The sequence below is a fragment of the Aythya fuligula genome, chromosome 10 (assembly GCF_009819795.1).
Source record: "Aythya fuligula isolate bAytFul2 chromosome 10, bAytFul2.pri, whole genome shotgun sequence".
NCBI lineage: Eukaryota > Metazoa > Chordata > Aves > Anseriformes > Anatidae > Aythya > Aythya fuligula.
Window position 1 is genome coordinate 1,524,712 of NC_045568.1, and position 22,136 is coordinate 1,546,847.

Genomic DNA, 22,136 nt, shown 5'->3' on the forward strand with positions numbered 1-22,136 from the left:
GTGCTACATAAGCACCATAAAATTAGAAAATTTTTGCTTCTTGATCAAAGGGAAGGTGGAAAAGGAAATTGAGCAAGTTCAGCTTCTTTTCCCAATTTTTAGGCCTAGGTCCATTATTCCTAAACATATCTCATGGAGCATTTTGCTAGCACTATGTGCTATACAGCACCTATGAAGAATAGTCAAGGTAGTAGAAATTTTAGTATACTTTAATCCTCCTAAAAATTATCTGAAAATTCACAGCAGCTGTGTGTGCAATTGTATACAGATGGAATTATTCCCACCAGCTTGAGAGCATAACTCTAAAAAGATATTCCCCACGCTCCCACCTTGTATCTTTCAAAGGTACCTCTTGCTCACAGCAAAGAGAATTCAACTCGTAAGCAATGATGTAAGACCTGTTCAACTGATTTAAAGAGGCTGGAAAGTGTTTCATAAGAATAAACTTATTCTGCCATATTATATGGGAATATTCATGCAGGTCTAATATACAAATTATTGACCATATTAAATTGCTAAGGACTCTGACAGTTTTGTAACTGATTTTATTCTGTGGCATAGTTTTAGCATTCCTCTGCTTTCCATATAATTGCAACTGGAAAACACACAATACATAGTCAGCCGATGGTTTCATTTTATAAGGAAAAAAGTTCCTAATTTATGTTTGGCCAAAGGAATAATGAAATAAAACAGTTCTTATCTTACCTTTATTGTACATATTTGTTGGTACTTGGACATCACTCAGACTGATATTCACAGGTAAGTTATTGAAGTGGTCGTTTGGCACCAAAATGAACTCCTTTCCCAGCTCCAGATAGTTTCCTTCTTCATCTCGTTCATTTATGAGCACAGCATTGAAGTATTCATACTGCGAAAGAGACACATATCCAGTATTTTGAATGCACATTCAGCATAAAAATATAGGGAAGTTAATATAGCGTATCTCGATTCATTGATTAATGTTAATGCATCTCCTTCCAGAACAGAAAAGCAAGATACTTTTAGTATTTCTCAGAATGCCTCTATAATCCTCATACAGGTATATTTATGAAACCAGAGATTTATCAACACATCTCAGGGAAACCCCATATTACCTCAGGTTACCCATATTGCCTGTCCTGGAAATCTTATGGGTAGACCAAAGAACACCTTGAACATAAACAACATATGCACTATGGTAAACACAAAGCGCTCTAAATTTAAATAATTTGGTTAATAATTATTTAATGATGATCTCTCTGTTTACTCTCATCTGTTCAAGAACTGTTATCAGTGCTGAACCTAGGCCTTGATAGGCTAAAAGCAATTTTACTTCACAGGAACATTAACTAAACCAGTGATAGAATAATTTCTTCGGCCTTTTTCTTCTGAAGATGTTGTTGCCTACTTCATTGTGTACTGACTGATGTTTCCTAATAAAAAATCTTCACTTTGTGCTGAGCTTTACACTGGCACATCATTGTAAATTTTGTAAAACCAAGCATACTTTAATGTGGGCACATAAACTTAGTGGTGACTTATTTTGGACAAGAAATTGTCTGCCTCTTTATAGATTCCTGAAGAGTATTTTGGCCTGTTTTTTTGACCAGATAAGCAAAAGCAATTTAGATAAAATTGATTTTTATTTTTTTTTATGACCTAGTTTAACCAGAAATTCTATCCAGCTTTGAAGGCAGCAGTGAAGACTACTTTTTAACCTCTTAAATGTCTTTAACCTTTGGCAACAGTTTTCATAATATGATTCTTAATTGAAACATACCGAAGTACAGCATCTTTGAAGAATTTCATTAATTTAAATCCTGATGTCTGCCCTAACTATCCATTTGATTGTAAATCAATATAAATAACATGAATCTTTGCAACCATAGATGGTATGTAATCCACACAACTTTTACAAGGATAAATATTGATACCATTTACACAGTAAAAACAGACTAACAAGTGTAAAAACTTCAATGTCATTTTGCAAGCACTGCTTCTCAGTGTGATAAGCAACTCATTCTAATAAACAATCAGGTAAAATTTTTACAATCAGTAGGCTTCCATTAAAAGAATAGATAATTTAACCAGTATCTTAAATGGAGGCTTACACATCAAGCTTTCAATATCCTGCTCTTTCAATTTTATTTTCAAAATGTCCACCCTATAAATTGGATTTTAGATTAAAATAGAATTCAGAATAAATCCTGTATATTAGCTTGGTTTTGAGCACCTACAGCATAAGAGAAATATATAAACTTGAAGTTCCACTTACTGTTATTCACATATAACAGTTTAAGACACATCAGCATTTGAAAATCAACCTAAATGAAATTAATCTGACATGACCAAACCTTTGACCTTAAAGATAATTTACTTTAATTGGGTTATACTGAGACGAACCAAATAATATGTTGTATATGTGTCATGAGTATATACAACTACATAAACCTAAATTTCTGGAGAAAAAAAAAAAAAAAAGAAGAAAAAAAAATAGAAAGTGGTGGCTCTCCCATACACTCTCACAGCCCTCTCTTTCTGAAGCTATAGATAAAGAAAAGACTACAGATTCATTTCACTTAAAGTTGTAGTTTCACTAACTTTGAGAATTAATTCATTAATTATGAGAACTTTGCAAGACCCCCCGAGATGCTCCCCTTCTCAATACCACTGGGAAAGATGTCACTGTTATACATTTAATTCTTCTCATAACAAAAAGCAAATGGATGAAGAAAGTGATCACTTCCAAGAAACAGCAGTTCTTATTCTATCTGGGAGAAACCTTCTCCATTTGTTTGCTATACAGGTTTATGATAGACTACAGGATCATGAACTGCATTGTATGCCTGCTGCCCATATGTGACAGCAGCTATGTCGATTCACCCTCTCTGCAAAAGCCAGAGACACTAAGCAGAAGATTTGAAAGTCTAATTTGAATTTCCAGTCTTAGTAAGAAATAGAATATTCCTTCCAACATTAAGCTATGCACTAATGACTGTTGTAAAACCAACCCTACTCCAGCTCCAAGCAAGGAAGTACAGTGCCGAACTTTTCTGTAATATAGTAGATAGTATCTAAACCTGGAAGGAAGGCTGACATTCCACCTCTGGGAGTACAGTGATAAATAAAATTGTATTTCATGCTTCCTTCTTGCCAACCACCTCTACATCCCCTGGACTGTTAAATTCAATCAGGGTGAGGAGGATTGCACCATTTGTTTCCTTGTCCTTAATGACATAGCTTTGTTTTCCTTTTTGTTCTTCTGTTTTTGGAGCATGACAATACCTCTGCAACTGCTGGAGTTTCAGATAGGCCAGTGTTCCTTTCATGATGCTTCACGGCTTAGTAAGTCTTATTGGGATTGTCACAGAGCAATCAAAGCTTGTGTTGTTTTTTTTTTCCCCCCTATTAAAGGCCACCATTGGAAGCATTCACCAACACCCAAGTCAAAATTTAAACAAAAAAGTTTCATTTAAATATTACTCTAAAGAAACGATGAATACATTTGGAAATAAAAGATTCTGTACTAAATAAGGTAGCAATACAGTATTCCCCTTTAACTGAATTTATGTATCACAGAATAATTTATAGAGCAATTCACATGCAGACTTAGTGGTTTTAAGTACATCAGGTTACCTTGCCTACAGGTTTTATAATACTTAGAAAATGTTAGGATAAAAAATGGTCAAATTTCCAATAAGACTATCAGAATATATTTTGCCATGCAAAGCATGTCAATCACCTTGTCGTGGTTCCGCTCGAGTGGGCAGCCGAGCTCCACCACAGCCGCTCTCTCACTCCCCCTCCTCAAAGAGGAATGGGGAGAAAATATGTGAAAAGGGCTCAAGGATTGAGATAAGGACGAGAAAATCACGCAGTAATTATTGTAACGGGCAAAACAGACTCGGCATAAGGAGATAGTAAGATTTATTGCCTATTACTAACAAGCGAGAGAAGTGAGAAAACAAAGGAAAAATCAAACCAAAAGCACCTTCCCCCCCATCCACCTTCTTCCACCTCCTCCCCCCGAGCGGCGCAGGGGAACGGGGGAATGGGGGTTATGGTCAGTCTACAGCACTTCTTCTCTGCCGCTCCTTCTCGGTCACTCTCGTCCCCTGTGCTGTGGGGTCCCACCCACGGGATGCAGTCCTTGATGAACTGATCCGGCGTGGGCTTCCCACAGGCAGCAGCTCTTCCAGAACTGCTCCAGATATGGGTCCGTACCACGGGGTCCATCCCTCAGGAGAAAACTGCTCCAACCTGGCTCCCCTACGGGCAGCAGCTCCTGCCGGGTCACCTGCTCCTGCGTGGGCTCCTCTCCACGGGCTACAGGTCCGGCCCGGAATCTGCTCTGGCAGGGGTCTTCCACAGGGGGCAGCCTCCGTCGGTGCAGGGCCACCTGCTCCACCGTGGTCTCCTCCACAGGCTGCAGCATGGAACCCTGCTCCACCGTGGTACTCCATGGGCTGCAGGGGGACATCCTGCTCCACCATGGTCCTCACCACAGGCCGCAGGGGACTTCTGCTCCGGCGCCTGGAGCACCTCTCCCCCTCCCTCTACACTGACCTTGGCACGTGCAGGCTGTTCTCTCACTCCCTTGACTCTCCCGGCTGCTGTCTGGCGCAGCGTTTTTTTCGCTGTCTTAAATATGCTCTCACAGAGGCGCAAACAACATCGCTTATTGGCTCAGATCTGGAAAACAATGGGGCCCTTCCCAAACATGGGGCAGCTTCTAGATCTTTCTCACAGAAACCACCCCTATAGCCCCCTGCTACCAAAACCTTGCCACGTAAACCCACTACACACCTCTAAAAGAATATTGCTTCCTTTCATTTGATGGGTTCTTCCTTTTCTAAAGGAATTAATTAGTGGACATTCTCCTTTGTCATGTTTTGTAAGTGGCAAGGCTAACCAAGTATTAAAAACGGTTATATTTTAAATTAATTAGAGCATTCATTTCACAATTAAGGGTATTTGGAATTGATCATTTCTTTGGTTGATTTAATATTCACTGAATTATTGGTGTAAGTATTCTCTCTTTTCAATTCTATAAGTATATATTCAATTATGTTATTTGTGTGTTACTTTTAAAGTAAATTGTAGCAGAGTATACTCCTTATTGTGTTACAGATAAAGGAATAAAAAATTAGAATATTATAATTCCCACCACCCTCCATGTTTCCAGCCCCCCCCAGCCTTTGGGGCAAATGCAAAGCCTGTTAACAATAACAGATTTAAGACTGCCCTGCAATCTATGAAAAGGAAACATCAGGTAGCATGCACAGTTCAAAAATACTATTTGTAAAAAAAAAAGCAACAGCATTTAGGCAGAGCTGTTATACAGTGGCTTCTTTTGGACACTTTGCTTCCAAGGAAATTATTGAATGTGACAGCTGAAATGCAGTAGAAAGAAAATGAAAAAAAATAATAAAAATTGGAGGAAAAAGTAGTAAAGGAAATCCATCTGGCATTCTGACACTGCATTTGCGATAATGCCCAGGGGAAAGAGGATAAAGTTCTGCTTGCTGACAACACAAATACTCTACCTGCTAAGCTCTAAGAGAAAATGACTTCAATTTAATCTTGTCAATGGAGGTCCATTTTTGATGTAACCTTAACTTGGTGAGTTCTGAGTGTGCACAATATAACATGCCAAGAAGATATTAGTCTAATAAATAACAAAATAATTACCTAGGTTAGGAGCATAGCCAGTCTTTACTGTGACTTGGCCAGCAGATGAGTTCACACTAACCTTATGTACAGACTTGCACAGTGATCAATGAACCGAAGAAAAAGCATTCAGAAGAAATTTGTTTCATGTAATCTATTAGATGCATCTCAAGATCTGAATATGAACATTTATATTTTTGTGCATTTACACTGGCATTTAAACAAGCCCACTGGGTTCCATTGTTGCATTAGTTTTAAAAGCACATTCCTTGCTAGCATCTGCATCATTCTGAATGTTTTATCACCCACTTTGAATAGCCTCTCTATACTGTAATGAACAAATCTTACAGCAAGGCCATAAAGATCTGGGAAAAATAGGAATCTCGGCTTCCATGTGATTCATTTACTCTTGTGCAGAAAACCTTCTCAGCACAAGCCAGTATAAACTGATCTGTAGTGCTCAACAGTGCTCAAAACAAGCATCTGGACCCTTCTTTCCTGGCAAATGGATGAATATATTTGAGACATCCCAAAGAATCATATCACTAACACAGTCTCCAGAACCCTAGGATCCTCTAATATAGTGCAATGATCACAGTAGACAGACACTTGTGGGACTGTTAGATCATAAAATTATTTTACAGATTCATTCAGGCTGAACAGAAAAGGCAAACTTTGTTTTAAAACTCCATATGAGAGCTTCAGCCACAATACAGAAACATGCAGCCTGATCTCTGAGGATGGCTGACACAGACATATGTTAAGGATGAGAAAAAGTAATTCTTGCAAAAGGAATCAGAAAAGTTGTGAGAAAGGGCTAGGTTTGTGGTGTGCTAATAAAACCACGGGGTTAGGCTGCATTGGAGAGCTATCTACCAGGTAACAAGCAAACTTGGCAGCTACGTTTCACTTCAGTCCCTTACTTCAGCATAATGTCTCAACTAAACAAGCACCTTGATTACAATGGATATTTTGCTAAGACAAGATATCAGTAATATATATGAAATATTTAAAAATATTGTCATGCATAAATGCAGTGCTGTACAAACTTTTAGAAGTATGACATTCTCTATTTCCAGTTATATTAATCCTACTGTAAGTCAATACCTTGTGATGCTTTATCAAATATTTGTTAACATTGCATAGAACGTACATTGCTTTAAATGTAAAATTTTACTGCTTCATTTAAAAGAAAGAGACATTCTGATGCAAATTGCCTTTGTGACTCAGAGAATACGAGGCACATAACAACAAACACTTATCAGTTGGTTCTCATCTTATTTTAAAATGAAAAAGAATTTGCTTTTATTCTTATGAAACAATGAATTCTATGATTTTACTTCAATTTTTTTTTTCTGAAATACAGAAATTATTATTCCAAGATGGCATAACAAAATCCTGTTCACAGGGCTTTGCAGAAGGTGTAAGAACCCAATGGGAAATGATTAAACTAATGGTTCAACACATAGCAACATTGGGTCTATACTAGTAATTTTTAATTCTGCAAAAAATCATTTTTTCAGCATTTTTCAACCATCTAGTCCCACCTAAAGGCAAAGCTGTAGGTTTCTGGAAGATACTAAATCAATGAAAGTTTATGTTATTTGCTTGAGCCTCAGTATGTATCAGAAAATGATAAAGCAAATATGGAAACTGAAGAAAAAAGTCTAGTATTAAGTGGCATTGGCATTTAATAATCAATGAGATTTTCAGCATAATAGGTGCTATCATCAGTAATTTGAAACAAACAAACAAACAAACAAACAAACAAACAAAATATTTTCTCACGACTGACAAGTTTAACACATCTCCTAACGGGCAGATATGTTTAGAAAAACATAATAAGGAAAGTCACACAGTCTGAGGGACCCTATCCTACTACTGAACACACTAACAGTCTCCATTCTGGTACTCATGTTAATGAAGAGGCAGATGTCTGAATGCATACGAGCTTCCAGGGCCGAAAAATTATCTTTTGACAGTTTTCCACTAAGGAGAATTTTTGTTTTTAAGTATATGAATAAAAACCTTGTATTCAAGTACTTGGTTTGATGTTTAACGAACAAGTATAAAACATCATAAAAGCAAACTGCCTCATGCAATAAAACTGGTTCTGAATTTTAAAGAAGTTTTGAAATTGAAAAAAAATGTATATATTTTGTTGGGAGTTACAGTCTTTATCATATCTGATTATTCCCTGGAAGTCCTTACTTGTGTCTCTGGAGGAAACTCCAATGCATATCTCTTTTGCTCTTTTTAATGTCATTTACCAACAGCAACGATCACCTGGGCTTCAAAATGTTATGATCAGTCCCACTCTCTAATTATGGAAGGAGTGCAAAAATGTGACTTGCATCTTTGGAAAAACAACTGATCTAGTTGTCTACACAATCAGATTACACTGAGCCTTCTCCAGGCTATCCATTCTCTCAAAACTGTATTAAAATAGGATAAATAAATAACACTATTATAGTATAAAATCAATTATACCAGCATGCAAATTGATAACACAACAAGGTCTCAGAGGTCTTGTAAGGATTAGGTGATTCACGGAAAGTGGCAAATAGCAAGTAATTATCATGGCTATTTTAAATGATTCACCGAATTTAGAGACTCAATTTGATTGCAAGTTTCAGTTGGAGCCTCCTTTTCATTTAATGTTTAATAACTTCTAACATACCTACTTTTAGATGCAAAAAGATTTTTTCTTTGTCAAAAGACTGAGCAAAAACTCACTGCTGGAGCTAGTAAACTCAAGAAGGAGAAAAGGCTTTCCTACTTTTATCAGGCTTCCCATTTGGAACATATCATATCTGTATCACAACCTTGACTAGAGATCTAATGTTTTAGCTGGCTCTAGAAATGTGCAAGTGTGCAGTGTTCATTTTCATACACATAAAACCCTCCAGGGAGTACTTCATTCTATACAACAAAAGCATTCTCTGCTCCAGCAGCACCATTATTTCTCCTTCCTCCCAGGTCCGTGGTGATATATTACAAGAGAGTAGTTGCACAGATGAGCAGGTTAAGAGCCAGTTATCATTCTTGCACAGAAACAGAATGAACCATAAAAGAAAATAAATGAAAGTTTCTAGAGCAACTCGAAGTGAGAATTTCATGACTTACAAACATCTTATAACCAGAATACAATGCAAGTAAAGGCTGTGCATTTGTGAAGGTTGAGTGTTTCAAAACCACAAAATTACCCCAAACAGTAGAAAGCCTGTATCCCTGCCAATGAGCTTACACTTTAATACCATGGAACAGTAACAGGGCAAAAATCCCTAGCATGGGAAATCCACCAGTATAGTAATGTAGCTGTTTGATAAGGCTTATCATGGTGCACATATTGCTGAGTGAGGATGATGGGAATACTTCTGGGGCTGGGGTGCAGCTGCACCCAACACACTGCTCCTGCAGTGCCGCTCAGGCTCTGTGCTGCTGGTCAGGACACATCTGTACATCTTGGTACTGACACGCACAGGAGAGGACTCCTCTCTGTGCTTCCAACTCAGAAATACGCTAACAGAGGAGGCTCATTTTTCTTGCTAATACAAGAGCTGTTGAGCTTTATTTAAACAATAATTTGGAAAGAGAAATAGCCTAAAACTTTTCACTCCAAAAGGATAAGACCCGTGCAAAAGCAAAGAAAAATACTGAAGTATTTTTCACTTGTGGATGTTAAAACATTTATGAACACATCTGTATCAAGCTCACCATTACTTCCATGCTACAGTAGCAGTGATCTTCCACCACTAGCACCAGATTAAGAAAACTGCAATACAACATTACACAGTAAGCTTTGAGTAGATAAATAGTACATTGCAGAGCATTAGAAACCCTTCACTATGACTTATTTTATTTTCAGATAGTGTCCCATTGATATGGATGTGGCCAAAATGCAGACACAAAACACAAATGCTGATGGGTTATCGGGGTGCCCAGGGAGGAGCAGGTGCAATAAAATCTCTGTAGCTTTGTTGAGCAGTTAGATGCACAGACATGCACTGGAGAAGGCTTTAGGATACTCTTCTCTTTCAAAGTCTAAAGACAGATACAGAAATGCAGTTTGATGCATATGAGAAATATCACCTTGATTTTAAAATATTTGCTTTTCATATTTCTTTTTAAAAGGACATGGGTAAGGAGGGATATTCATTCTTTTTCAGCAGCTGGTAGAAGCAGCAAAAATCAAGGCTGCATGATTTTTACAGTAGGATTAACTCCTGACTTCTGGCCATGCTCAGGGGATAAGGTTATGCATGTTATAAACTTGACCAGTATTTTGAAGATAGTTGGCACATTTAAAAAGTGCATGAAGTACGATTTCAAGTTTGTTGTATTTGCCCTCAGAATCCACTTCTTAAAAAAAAAAAAAAAAACATTTGTCACATACATCAAGCCAATCATCAATGGATTTCTCTAGCCTACTACTCAATGTTCCTAAAAACAGTTGTATGGGGCTGATCTTTGTATGCAAATTTGTATAACTATGAAGATTAAAAAAAAAAAAAAAAAAAAAAAAAAAAGGAACCAGCCTCAGTAATAGCTAGAACCATAGGTCTCCTTCATATCTCACTCCATGTAGAGCCTATCAAGCTACTTAACAGGCAGGAACAACTTCTATAAAATAATTATGTAACAAAATATTCTGCAAAGAGGAGGAAAAGAGCAGACTTGCTTAAAAATCAACACAGTAATATTTTCTAAAGGTTTCGATCTTATCACGAGTTAACCCATTAATGGTGTTCAATATATAACACTAAAAAATCCCAAACAATTTATAATGTGCTATAGAAATTGAAAAGCAAGCTATTTCACAAATGGATAAGTTGAAAAGTGAAAGTGAAGTGAAAGTGAAATCAGTGAAGTTCTTTGCTTGTTCAGCGCATCTGACACAGGCAGGTTCATGACAACCCTCAAGGTTGCTTCTAATTGTCAGTGGAGACACATCGGACTTCTGTGTGCCTTTTTACAGCCACATGCTCTAAGTGTCTCATTCCTACTTCCATGTAGGAAGAAGAAAATATTTCTCAAGCTCTGCTTCATCTGTCTCCCGTGAGAAGCAACATGAACCTAGATCCTTTAAAGTCTAAGGCATGCATATAATGCTGCCCTCAGTGAGAGCTGTACTGTCTCCTCAAGACACACTCAGGGATAGTAGAGAGCCTGTACAGAGTGTTTTGCTAGTCTGGAGGTTAATAACTATCCCTAATAAAACAGAAAGCAACAGACAGTTCATATACAGAAATCTACAACATCTGAACACTGACTGTAGCTGATAATGAATTAAAGCATGTACTTCACCAGATTTTTTTTTCATACCACTAGGGGATAATCAAAATGATTAAATGCTAAAGAACTAGAACACAAAACTCCATGGGGCTCACTGCAATCCAAGGTTTGTTTTGCTACTTCTAATCAGCCACCATACACACAGGAGGTTAAATTAATATTATCGACTACACAAAGGACAGCAAAACAACACGTGCTACATTATTGAATTTAGTTGGGAGTAAAGTAAGAGATGAGATGTTGAGCAACTGAACGTATACAAATCCTCTTCAAATGATTAATGACTCTCTCTTGCAATATAGAAATTTGGTCAGCTAAGCCCGCAGTTGAAATAACAAGACGATGATGATGAGTTAATTTAATAAAAGAAACACATCTCTAGTGTCACACAATCCTGGGGAAGGTCAGAGGAGGGGGGGACAATGGCATCTATTTTATTTATGAATGAATTTTAAGTGTTAAAAAAACTCTCATGAAGAAAGAAAAATGTGGTCAAGAAAATAATTATTTCTATAACAAGGAAGAATAATAAACCTGACTACAGCTTGCAAAATTTCCTCCTATGTGCACATATATCAGAATACTCAAACTTGCAGGTTACGTTACAAGAGCTCTTCAAAGCTGCAGACTGCATGAAGAACAGCACGCTTTCTGATGGGGTTACTGCTGAATTGCCAAGTAGCATTTCCCTGATTTCTTGCAGCATTGCTTTACGTTGATTGCATTACCTCAAGTTTTAAAAATACACACAAAAAAAAAAAAAACAACTTTTTTTTTTTTTTTAACTTATTTAAATTGAACTCCATTTATATTTGGCCTGTAACCTAGGCTATTATGGGGAAGCCAGTGGATGAGGTGGGTAAAAACTCAGATATTGCAAATATTACGTGAGTAAAACAAACATCAGCACACTCTAATTCATGTGAGCAAGCAGTGCAGTCCAAGTGCATCCATTATGATATTTTATATCATAAATATAAAAGTGATCTCTATTTTCAGCTTTTAACCATTTTTCACATCAAACAAAGGCAGGCTAACAGTGATAAAGATAGCAGCAATAAAGGAACATATTACATAATCTGAACTTGTCAGAGCAATGTCATAAAACTATCTGGAGTCTGTACCATTATTTCTCTACCATATTAAAATCCCAGATATCTGTGGAACAATTTACTTGTGGGTTATCCAAGGTGTACACTGTGATGCTATTGTACTCTTACACAAAACTTCAGAGTTAATGGGGAAACCACAGCACAGTGCAAGGCTCTGTGAAAGCAATCACAGACTATCTAATCACAGAGATATCTTAAGGAGAATTATAATTTTCCTTGTACCAGATGTAATTTGTGTGGCTTTTTTATCTGAATTAAAGCAAATCAACACTTTTAGAGAAGTTGTTCAGGCAAAGCAAGCAATAGGCATAAAGTCCTAGTTTGAAACCCATCTGAGCAATGGGATAACTGACAGTTTTACAAATCAGCAACCCCACAATCCAGCATGCTTCCCAGTCTTGTTTACAAGCATTAAAAGTGCAGGCTAAATGGAAGGGAGAGATAATATCTTCCAAAGACTCTGAGGAATCCCAGAAACATTCCTAGGAAGGGTCTTGCATGAAGCCATCTGCTGAGAAGTCCAGAAGCCACAGTGGGCAATGGCAGCCCAGGCTGGCTGTACTGTGTTCTTGTGTGTTTCCTTCAGCTCATCAGGAAAGATCACACACGCAGAGGCCTCTCAGCCATCTAAACAAATTAAAAAATATTTTGCAGCTCTCTTTAGTTACTCTTTCTAAACATCCCAATTTCCTATTTCACTGCTCCCTTCCTGTCTCTGGTAAAGAATAAATTGAAAATAACAAGACGTGAAGGGGAACACAGTATCATTAATCAAAAATTAGTCTGAAATGCACTCCACTAACTTTTGAATGGAAAACATGTTACACAGATATATAAATTCCCCTTCATGAGACTACATTGATGGAGAAGAGTCAAATGTAAAAATATTATACACATTTTAATTTATGATTTACAGGAAATCCTGTATTGCCTTTGAACATTTACTGTAGAAACAAAGATTCCTAGAAATGTCCTCCTTTACAGAAAAGATTCATCAGTTTTGAATGCATTGGCTCTGAGCTTATTGCCACAGCTAAAACAATATTCATAAAATATAATCATACTTAATGTTTTAAATATTTCCTTCAATGGGCAGTTGCTATATTCAATGAATCTTGCTTCCATACTTGTTTTATTTCATATCTATGACATTGACATGCAGTGCCAATAGCCTTCCCTGAAAAATATACATTTATAACCACTGCAATTCAATGCTGCCTTGAACAGAATGCTTAACCAACAGGAGAAAGTATTTAAATAATGGAAAGTTCATAAGGCTGACCCACAGGTCATTAATTCAGACTTCCCAGACATTAGTTTACTATGCAACTGACTTGCTATATGCAGATTCCAAGGGAGAAATTTTACTAGATGTTTTTATGCTATCCTCCAACTGCCTCCAAAAAGATCCTCCCTCCTAAATAAGGTGCCATGAGAGCACTTCATTAAGCAACCAGTTTGCCATTGGTTATTTCATTGAAATGATATATACAGTGACTAGACCACACAGAGATCTGAACAACAATACATACCACATATCATAAAGAAACCCTGAAATGTAATACACATCTCAACCATTTACTGATCTGTACTTTAAACAAACAGAGACCTAAACCAGACTTACAACTAGTGAAAAAAAAATATTTTCAAACCCAGAAGGATTTATGCTAATGGATACCATTCAAATGCCTAATGTAGCACGCATCTTAAGACAGAGATACACCATGGATAATTCCTCAGCAAATGTTCAGGTACTTAGAGCACAAATATGGGTTTAGGTTTACCTGAGCTATATGCTGAGGCTGAAAATTTGCAGGGTTTTTTTTACAGTAAAGCTGATTGACAGTAATGAAGCAGCATCCCTGTAATCTCTCCAATTACTATTCTGAATATTATTGTATTTAGAAAGAGTTTTACAACAGGAAGACTTATTGCTAATACAAGAATATTTTCTAAGCAGAAAATGTATGTAAGTAGACATCCTGTATTTTAACTGCTTTTACCCATGACATGAATATTTGTCAGCATCTTGGGTTCAGTTAGATAGTGACAAACCCTAAACCCTTTTAGGAAATGAAACAATTAAAAAAAAAAGTCTCTGCTACAGAGAAACTTTTTCATGCAGAATCTTTGATATCAGTGGGACAGTGGTTGCACCAGTTGAAAACAATAGCTGTCCCTTTATCTTGAAACATAGCTGTGACTAAGGAGATAAACTGATACAATACCATTTTGATGGACAGAAGAATTGTTTCCAACTGCATATTTTATCCCTACTCCACCCCCACATCCTCTGCATAAGCATGCCTGAGAAGGTGAAAAGAATTTGACATTTGGTGCTTCTTTGCTGTAATAATTCTCACAGTTCCCAGGCACTTAGAGAGTCAGCAGAAGCCGAAAGCACAAATTGCCTTCCTGGCCTTCACTAAGGGCATCTAAAAAGAGACAGCAGTACTGATGGCTCAAGACCCACGTATTCAATACATTTTTCTGTGCCTCCAGCTCAAAGTATTAATGCGCAACACTGGCATCTTCCTGCCACAGTTCAAGTGTCAAGCTGGGATTTCTCCAAGGCTGAGTCTCACAGTGATTACTGAAGGCCAGGACTTTGTCAGCTAAACATTAACAAATGGGAGAAGAGAAAACAGCCTTCCAAGTTCTCCATGGAAAGCAGTAAGATCAGATCACCAACCACTTTTCCCTGGTTAGCTCCAATATTTGTGTTTATGAAACCTTCACAGTATTGCCCAAGGAAGTATTCATACATGCCATCATATTGCTGTGCAGTATTTCAGCACACTGGCTGAAGAACTATGAGGTGACAACAGGTTGAAGAGTTTCACCTTTTGTTTTTTTTCCTATAGCTATTCTTTCTAAAATTAATTTAGATTAAATGGATGTTTCAGAAGCAGCAACATATGTGTCACTACAGTGCTAGAAGTAAACCTCAAGCCAATCAGACACAATTAGAACCTTTTACTTTAACTCACCTCACTGGGGGTCCTCCTATTTGCAGCTCCGCTAACTACAAATTAGCAGGTTAACAAAGTTCAGAGAAGAATCAAATGCTAAAATACTGTTTCTGAATTTGAAGCTCTCTGTCCCAGTCCAACATGACAGCAATTTTGTTTTAACTTTGAATTATGAAACAGTCCAAGTATATCTATATATTTCCACAATGAAATCTTGGCAAAAATGTTTTAATTTTTTCAATAGGTGCTGATCTTTAAGCAATGTGCTCAAAAGAGCAGAAAGAAATACAAAATCAATACTTCATATCTCACAAGGGAGAGATCATTCTTGTTTCCCTATCTGTAAATGGGAATAATCAACCTGATTTTTGCAAGACTGAAACTGATGAAAATTTGTACACACTGATTTTCCTGCTGAAATAATTGTTAATTACAACCAGTAAAATCAGATCACAGTTCTATTTTTAACAGCACATATTAACTACCTGAGAGTTTTGCAAAGCCTCGAAGAAACTCTTCACATGACTGGTGTGTTTACAGGCAAGATGATCAATACAGGGGATCCACTGATTATTAATTCAGAAGGATAAGTAATAAGACAGCTTCCTAATATGTCATTAGTGTCTACGAATCAGTCTCACTTGTGTGGATGCAGGCCAGAAGGCATCCTAGAATAGCTAAAAAATACTTACTATGTTTTCTACCAAGCCAATAGCTTAAGTATCACCATGAGTCACCAACGCTGACTAGCTGGTGACAATAATGTGTTGAAATTATAAACGTCAAATGTTTGTGATTCACTTAAATAAAGCGCCTGCGTTTAATTTATTTATATTAAGCTTCCACATTTCTGAGCCATGGTTTCACCCAACTACTTCCCTAGGAGTATAAATCACCATCAAAGTACACAAGAGTACATGTAAATCTGCAGAACATAACTGGGTTTGAATATGACGCACAGCAAACAATTACAAAAGCACATAGGCAGACTCATTGTCAAAGCTGCTCCAGCCTTGGAAGCATCTTCACATTTTTCCGCAGTTTACGCAGGAATTTAAAATGTAGCAAGTATATAATTAGTATGAAATGCTATTAAACTCATACTGTGGGAAAATACAGAAAGCACTGAAATAGAGCTCTGCGATCTCCTTCCTTTTCTCTCCACCCAAACTGCAATCAAGCGTATGCCTATTCTACTCTCTGAACATACTGCCAGAACTCAGTTTTGGGAGCTGGCTTCTTTCTCCTCTGACTGTAATACTGAATGTTTCATTTTTCAATGTCACACTATTTACCATGCACATATTTTAGTCATATCATTTCACAGTATTGGGGCTGGCTGGCTCACGGGTTCTTTGTACATGTACCTATTTTCCCTTCATTCTTTTCATTGCTTTCTCACAAGCCTGCTTGCCAAGTCCTATTTGCCTGTATTTGTAAAATAAGCAGGAACTATTATCAGTCCTTTGAAAGGCACACAATACAGACTTCTAGGAAAAAGCTACAGGATTCATCTGCATGGTTTGAGAAGAAACAGCTTGGGGTGCTTCTACTCTGATTCACTCTGAATTTTGCTCCAAGCTGTGTGTCAGGAGCAGATCTAAAATCTTCTGAGTTTACTTGTAACAGTGAAAACATGAGACCAAAATATTCTTAGATTTCGGTACAGAACAATAAATCAACCCTCAGATTAGAGCAATGGGGCTCAAGTTTGCTTCAAGAGCTCTGTGAACCTCAGCAAAGCTCTCAGGGAAATTTAGCTTTTTGTTATAGCTGAAGTCCGTCAATGTTTGGCATGGTTCCACAAGTTTTAACAGAAAGTTCGTAAAGCTTTGGTAAGCACATGCTTTTACTAGAGTTAACCTGAAATAAGCAAGCTTTGGTAAGCACATGCTTTTACTAGAGTTAACCTGAAATAAGCAAGGTAATACACATTCCTATGTATACTCTGTTTCTGAATTTGGGGTGTATTTCACCATACTAGAATTAAGTGAAAGCAAAGACACAGAAGAAAAACAAAGATATAAAGAATAAAGCATGGGAATAGAAATTAAGACTTGGTTCTACTCTGCCCAAAATTTCACGTCTTCTGAAAAAATGAGAAGTAAAATGGAAAAAAAATAATTTAAAAAAATGACTAAGTAGCGTAACTATTCATGTTTCATTCTCAAGCGTTGCATTTGGCTTTAAATTCGGTGTGTCCCCTTCCGTGCTGAAGGGTAAGTATGCTGGGGTAGAAACTCTCTTAATTCAGAGACAAAAAGTGAGTTGGAAGCTGTGTTAGCTTGCCTGCACAGTGCTATGCCCCATTTAATAAACTTTGTTGAGCCTACAACATCAGGAGCAGCCTCAGACTATGTAGAGTTCCTGCTTTCAAGCCCACAGCTAATGGCATCCTGACAGGTGGACAGACCAGCATCCTACACTGCATGCTTCAGGAAGCATGTTGCAGACATAATGGATGTAGATTTTTCTGAAATTTGACCTATTCTCATAAGTATTATTTTGTTCCTACTTGGGAAGTATGATTGTCTTGATCAAAAATATGAAATAATCTCCAGTTCTCTAAGATTTAGGTTTCGACTTGTTAGCTAAAAAGCATAAAGATTATAGATCATATACGTGAGCTCATCAATCACCTTATTGTTTTCACTCAAATATTTTCAAACAGGTTCAATGTATCAAAGAATACAAAAATTCTGAAAATAAAATCCCTCTCTTAACCATATTTCAATTTTGTAGCCCATGTCTATCTGGCATTCACCGGCCCCTCTCAGTTATATACCTGCACCAATGCTGAAATGAACTTCCTTGCCCCAGCATTTACTCCAAAACACATTTGGTCATTTACTCTCCTTCCCTAAAACTCATTACATTGTACTGTATTTAACTATATTTACAAAAGGTCATGACTACCGTAAATCCTAGTCTTAGGCTTTATTATATTAAAATTAAGTTCCAAAGTGTCTGCCCTTTTACCATATAAGAACATTATAATTTAATATTCTGAGGGGAGAGGGAAAAAAACTAGTTAATTAGGGGCAGAAGTATGCACACATACACACACACACCCTGCCAACAGACCATCCTTTTTATCCCTGTACAGCATGGTCCTCTCACACCTGGATCTCCCAAAAAGCTCTGCCCAAGGTGTCCCATAGGGAACACCCGAGCACTGGCCAAGGTCCCCCCCACCTCTGCAGGTACATGAGTACAGGACTGGGAGCCCCATACTGAGGCTTCAGCCAGCCCTCCCTGGCACACTGTCTGTGGGCAGAGCAGGAGCTACTTTCCCCCTGCTCAAATCCATCCAACACCCCTGTGCCCATACCTGTGTGCTCACACCAGCCGAGGCCAGGAAGGGCACAGCAGGGACCAGGGACGCATCTCAGGGGGTATGAGGAAGGAGCTGCTCTTCACTGGGACGGAGATGGGCATGGGCTGTGAACCCTGGCTCAGGAAACAAGAGGTTGTGCACAGGCACTGCCCAGGAGCTGCTGCTCCTTTTGCAGGTGGTGGCTTTTGAGCAGAAGTGGCATCTGCAAACCCTTGACATGCAGCTCTCCAACCAAGGGCCCAGAATTACTCCGGACAGAGGGAACTGCCAGCTGTCACCCCCTGGGGAGAAATGCTAACTAAATGCTTCCTCTCATTTGGGTGGACCTACATGTATATGGCTCTGTAAGAGACTTTTTCTCCATGTAACATTATGTGAAGACATGTTTTAAAGAGACTGGTGCAAAGACCCTTTTCACCACCTCCACTTCAATGTTCACAGAAAAGGGGAGTAATAGGGAGCTTACTGGGAACAGATTATAAAGGTAAGATCCGACAGCATAGGAGAACAGATCTCAAGAGTAACCTTTAACAAATAACGGCTACAGTCCCAAACGAGTTAACAAAATTGCAGTCTAATTTAACCACATCCCCTTAGCTCACCCTTCAACAATTGCATGGGCAAGACACTGTATACAGACAGAGAGGTCAGCATTTGCTAATGACCACAAAAACCTTCCTTGCTACAGTATTGCAGACAGACTGGAGTTACAAGACACGAGCGCTGAGTCACAGACTAATCCCTTCCCTACATGTGTAAGGCATTAAGTGTTCATCACAGAAACTTAAATAAATTAAATCATTCCATTGCAAATGACAAGAAGAGAGCTTTCAAGTTGCGCAGTTATTATTCAGAGCCATGGAAGCAATAAAGTTAAGAATCCACATGAATTCTCAGCTCTGAGCTTTTTCTACATGTAGCATGGCTGCTAATTCCATAAACTGCTAGGTGATTTTTTTTCCTAAAAAGAACAGAATAATACTTTTTTTTTTTTTTTTTTTTTTAAATCTGCACACAGTCAATAAGCTTTCTAGAAAGCTCTATTTTCATTTAAATAATACAGTCTCCTTTTTACTAACACATTCTTATGCACAAATGCTCTCTTTCTGTACTTAGCCATGTTGACATCCCAATCCCATTTCTCTACACGGAGACCTACCGGCAATGTTCATGTCTAGGAACCTAATGGTGGGATAAAGGGCTTTCTTAACGGATGCATTCCTCTGCATTTTTCTATCAATTCACATCCCACAATGGACTCAGATAGATCTAAATCTAACTTAACTGAATGTGCAAGAGATCTTTATACGCCTATAATTTTCATCACTACTCAGTCTGGTTACACAACGGCTGTTGCAGGTTACATACAAAATAGTGTGCATTTTTCAATCAAGTGACTTTCATTGACTCTGGGTGGCATACAATACACACAGTTTATGGTACTAGAAGCTATCTCACATGTACATTGAAAGCAGCAATAAAAGTATTTGAGGTTATATGCAAAACAGTAAAAAATCACATAATTAAAGATTGTATAATAATTACAGAATCACAGAATCACAGAATCACAGAATTTCTAGGTTGGAAGAGACCTCAAGATCATCGAGTCCAACCTCTGACCTAACACTATCAAGTCCTCCACCAAACCATATCCCTAAGCTCTACATCTAAACGTCTTTTAAAGACTTCCAGGGATGGTGACTCCACCACTTCCCTGGGCAGCCTGTTCCAATGTCTAACAACCCTTTCAGTAAAGAAGTTCTTCCTAACATCCAACCTAAAACTCCCCTGGCACAACTTAAGCCCATTCCCTTCCCCCTCGTCCTGTCACCAGGCACGTGGGAGAATAGACCAACCTCCACCTCGCTACAGCCTCCTTTAAGGTATCTGTAGAGAGCAATAAGGTCACCCCTGCGCCTCCTTTTCTCCAGGCTGAACAAGCCCAGCTCCCTCAGCCGCTCCTCGTAGGACTTGTTCTCCAGGCCCCTCACCAGCTTCGTCACCCTTCTCTGGACCCGCTCAAGCACCTCCATGTCCTTCTTGTAGCGAGGGGCCCAAAACTGAACACAGTACTCGAGGTGCAGCCTCACCAGAGCCGAGTATCAGGGGGACGATCACCTCCCTAGCCCTGCTGGTCACACTGTTTCTTATGCAAGCCAGGATGTTTTTGGCCTTCTTGGCCATCTGAGCACACTGCTGCCTCATATTCAGCCGACTATCAACCATCACTCCCAGGTCCTTCTCTGCCTGGCAGCTCTCCAACCACTCATCTCCCAGCCTATAACTCTGCTTGGGGTTATTGCATCCCAGGTGCATGACCCGGCTCTTGGCCTTGTTGAACTTCATACAGTTGACCTCAGCCCATCGGTGCAGCCTATCCAGATCCTCCTGCAGAGCCTTCCTACCCTTGAGCAGATCGACACACGCACCTACCTTGGTGTCATCTGCAAACTTACTGAGGGTGCACTCCGTGCCCTCATCCTGATCATTGATGAAGATATTAAAGAGGACCGGCCCCAGCACCGAGCCCTGGGGAACGCCACTAGTGACTGGCCTCCAACTGGACTTGACTCCATTCACCACGACTCTTTGGGCGCAGCTATCCAGACAGATTCTACCCAATGAAGTGTGTGCCAGTCCAAGTCAAGAGCAGCCAGTTTCTTGAGGAGAATGCTGTGGGAGACGGTGTCAAAAGCCTTGCTGAAGTCACATCCACAGCCTTTCCCTCATCCACCCAGCGCGTCACTTTGTCATAGAAGGAGATCAGGTTCGTCAAGCAGGACCTGCCTTTCATAAACCCATGCTGACTGGGCCTGATCGCCTGCTGGCCCTGCAAGTGCTGTGTGATGACTCTCAAGAGGATCTGCTCCATGAGCTTCCCTGGTACTGAGGTCAAACTGACAGGCCTGTGGTTTCCCGGGTCTGCCCTCCGGCCCTTCTTGTAGATGGGCGTCACATTTGCTAGCTGCCAATCGACTGGGACCTCCCCTGATAGCCAGGACTGCTGATAAATGATGGATAGTGGCTTGGCCAGCTCCTCTGCCAGTTCTCTCAGTACCCTTGGGTGGATCCCATCTGGCCCCATCGACTTGTGCACATCCAAGTGCTGTACCAGGTCACCAACCAGTTCTTCGTGGATAGTGAGGGCCACATCCTGCTCCCCATCCCCTTCCATCAGCTCAGGGTACTGGGTATCCAGAGAACAACTGCTCTTGCCGCTAAAGACTGAGGCAAAGAAGGCATTAAGCACCTCCGCCTTTTCCTCATCTCTTGTAACTAAGTTTCCCCCCGCATCCAGTAAAGGATGGAGATTCTCCTTAGTCCTCCTTTTTGTGTTGATGTATTTATAAAAACGTTTTTTGTTATCTTTAACGGCAGTAGCCAGATTGAGCTCCAGATGAGCTTTGGCCTTCCTAATTTTGTCCCTGCAAATAAAAGAAAGCGCAGGGGCCATGCTAATCTTCCCTGTATCGTTCCAATTTTAGTATATGTGCTGCCGAAGCGAGCACATATTCACACAAAAGAGAAAAAATTTAGTCTTACCTATGAAAGAGGATATTTATTTTCACCTCCAAGCTTTTCAACATTTGAGGGTGTATTTGTCCAATGTTACTCACTTTATAACAAATTGTTTGCTTTTCCTTTTCTCGTGAAACAAGCAAGTTTGTGAGACAAATTTACTTACTAAATTTGAGTGATAATTTTAAAAGAAATTAATAAGAAAATGTTTATCTGGAAACAACTGACCACTATATTCCACATATTTTCCAA

General features: G+C 38.9%; 1 protein-coding gene and 1 pseudogene across 8 annotated transcripts in view; both read right to left on the reverse strand.

Moving 5' to 3' along the window:
* CACNA2D3 (calcium voltage-gated channel auxiliary subunit alpha2delta 3) overlaps positions 1–22,136 on the reverse strand; it is a 518,406-nt gene that overhangs the window by 289,246 nt on the left and 207,024 nt on the right. For all 8 annotated transcript variants that reach the window (XM_032193911.1, XM_032193905.1, XM_032193903.1 and 5 more), the window contains one exon: positions 706–868. In XM_032193911.1, the coding sequence (XP_032049802.1) occupies positions 706–868 (163 nt within the window). The remainder of the gene's footprint in view (positions 1–705; positions 869–22,136) is intronic.
* On the reverse strand, positions 21,807–21,874 carry LOC116493266 (annotated as a pseudogene).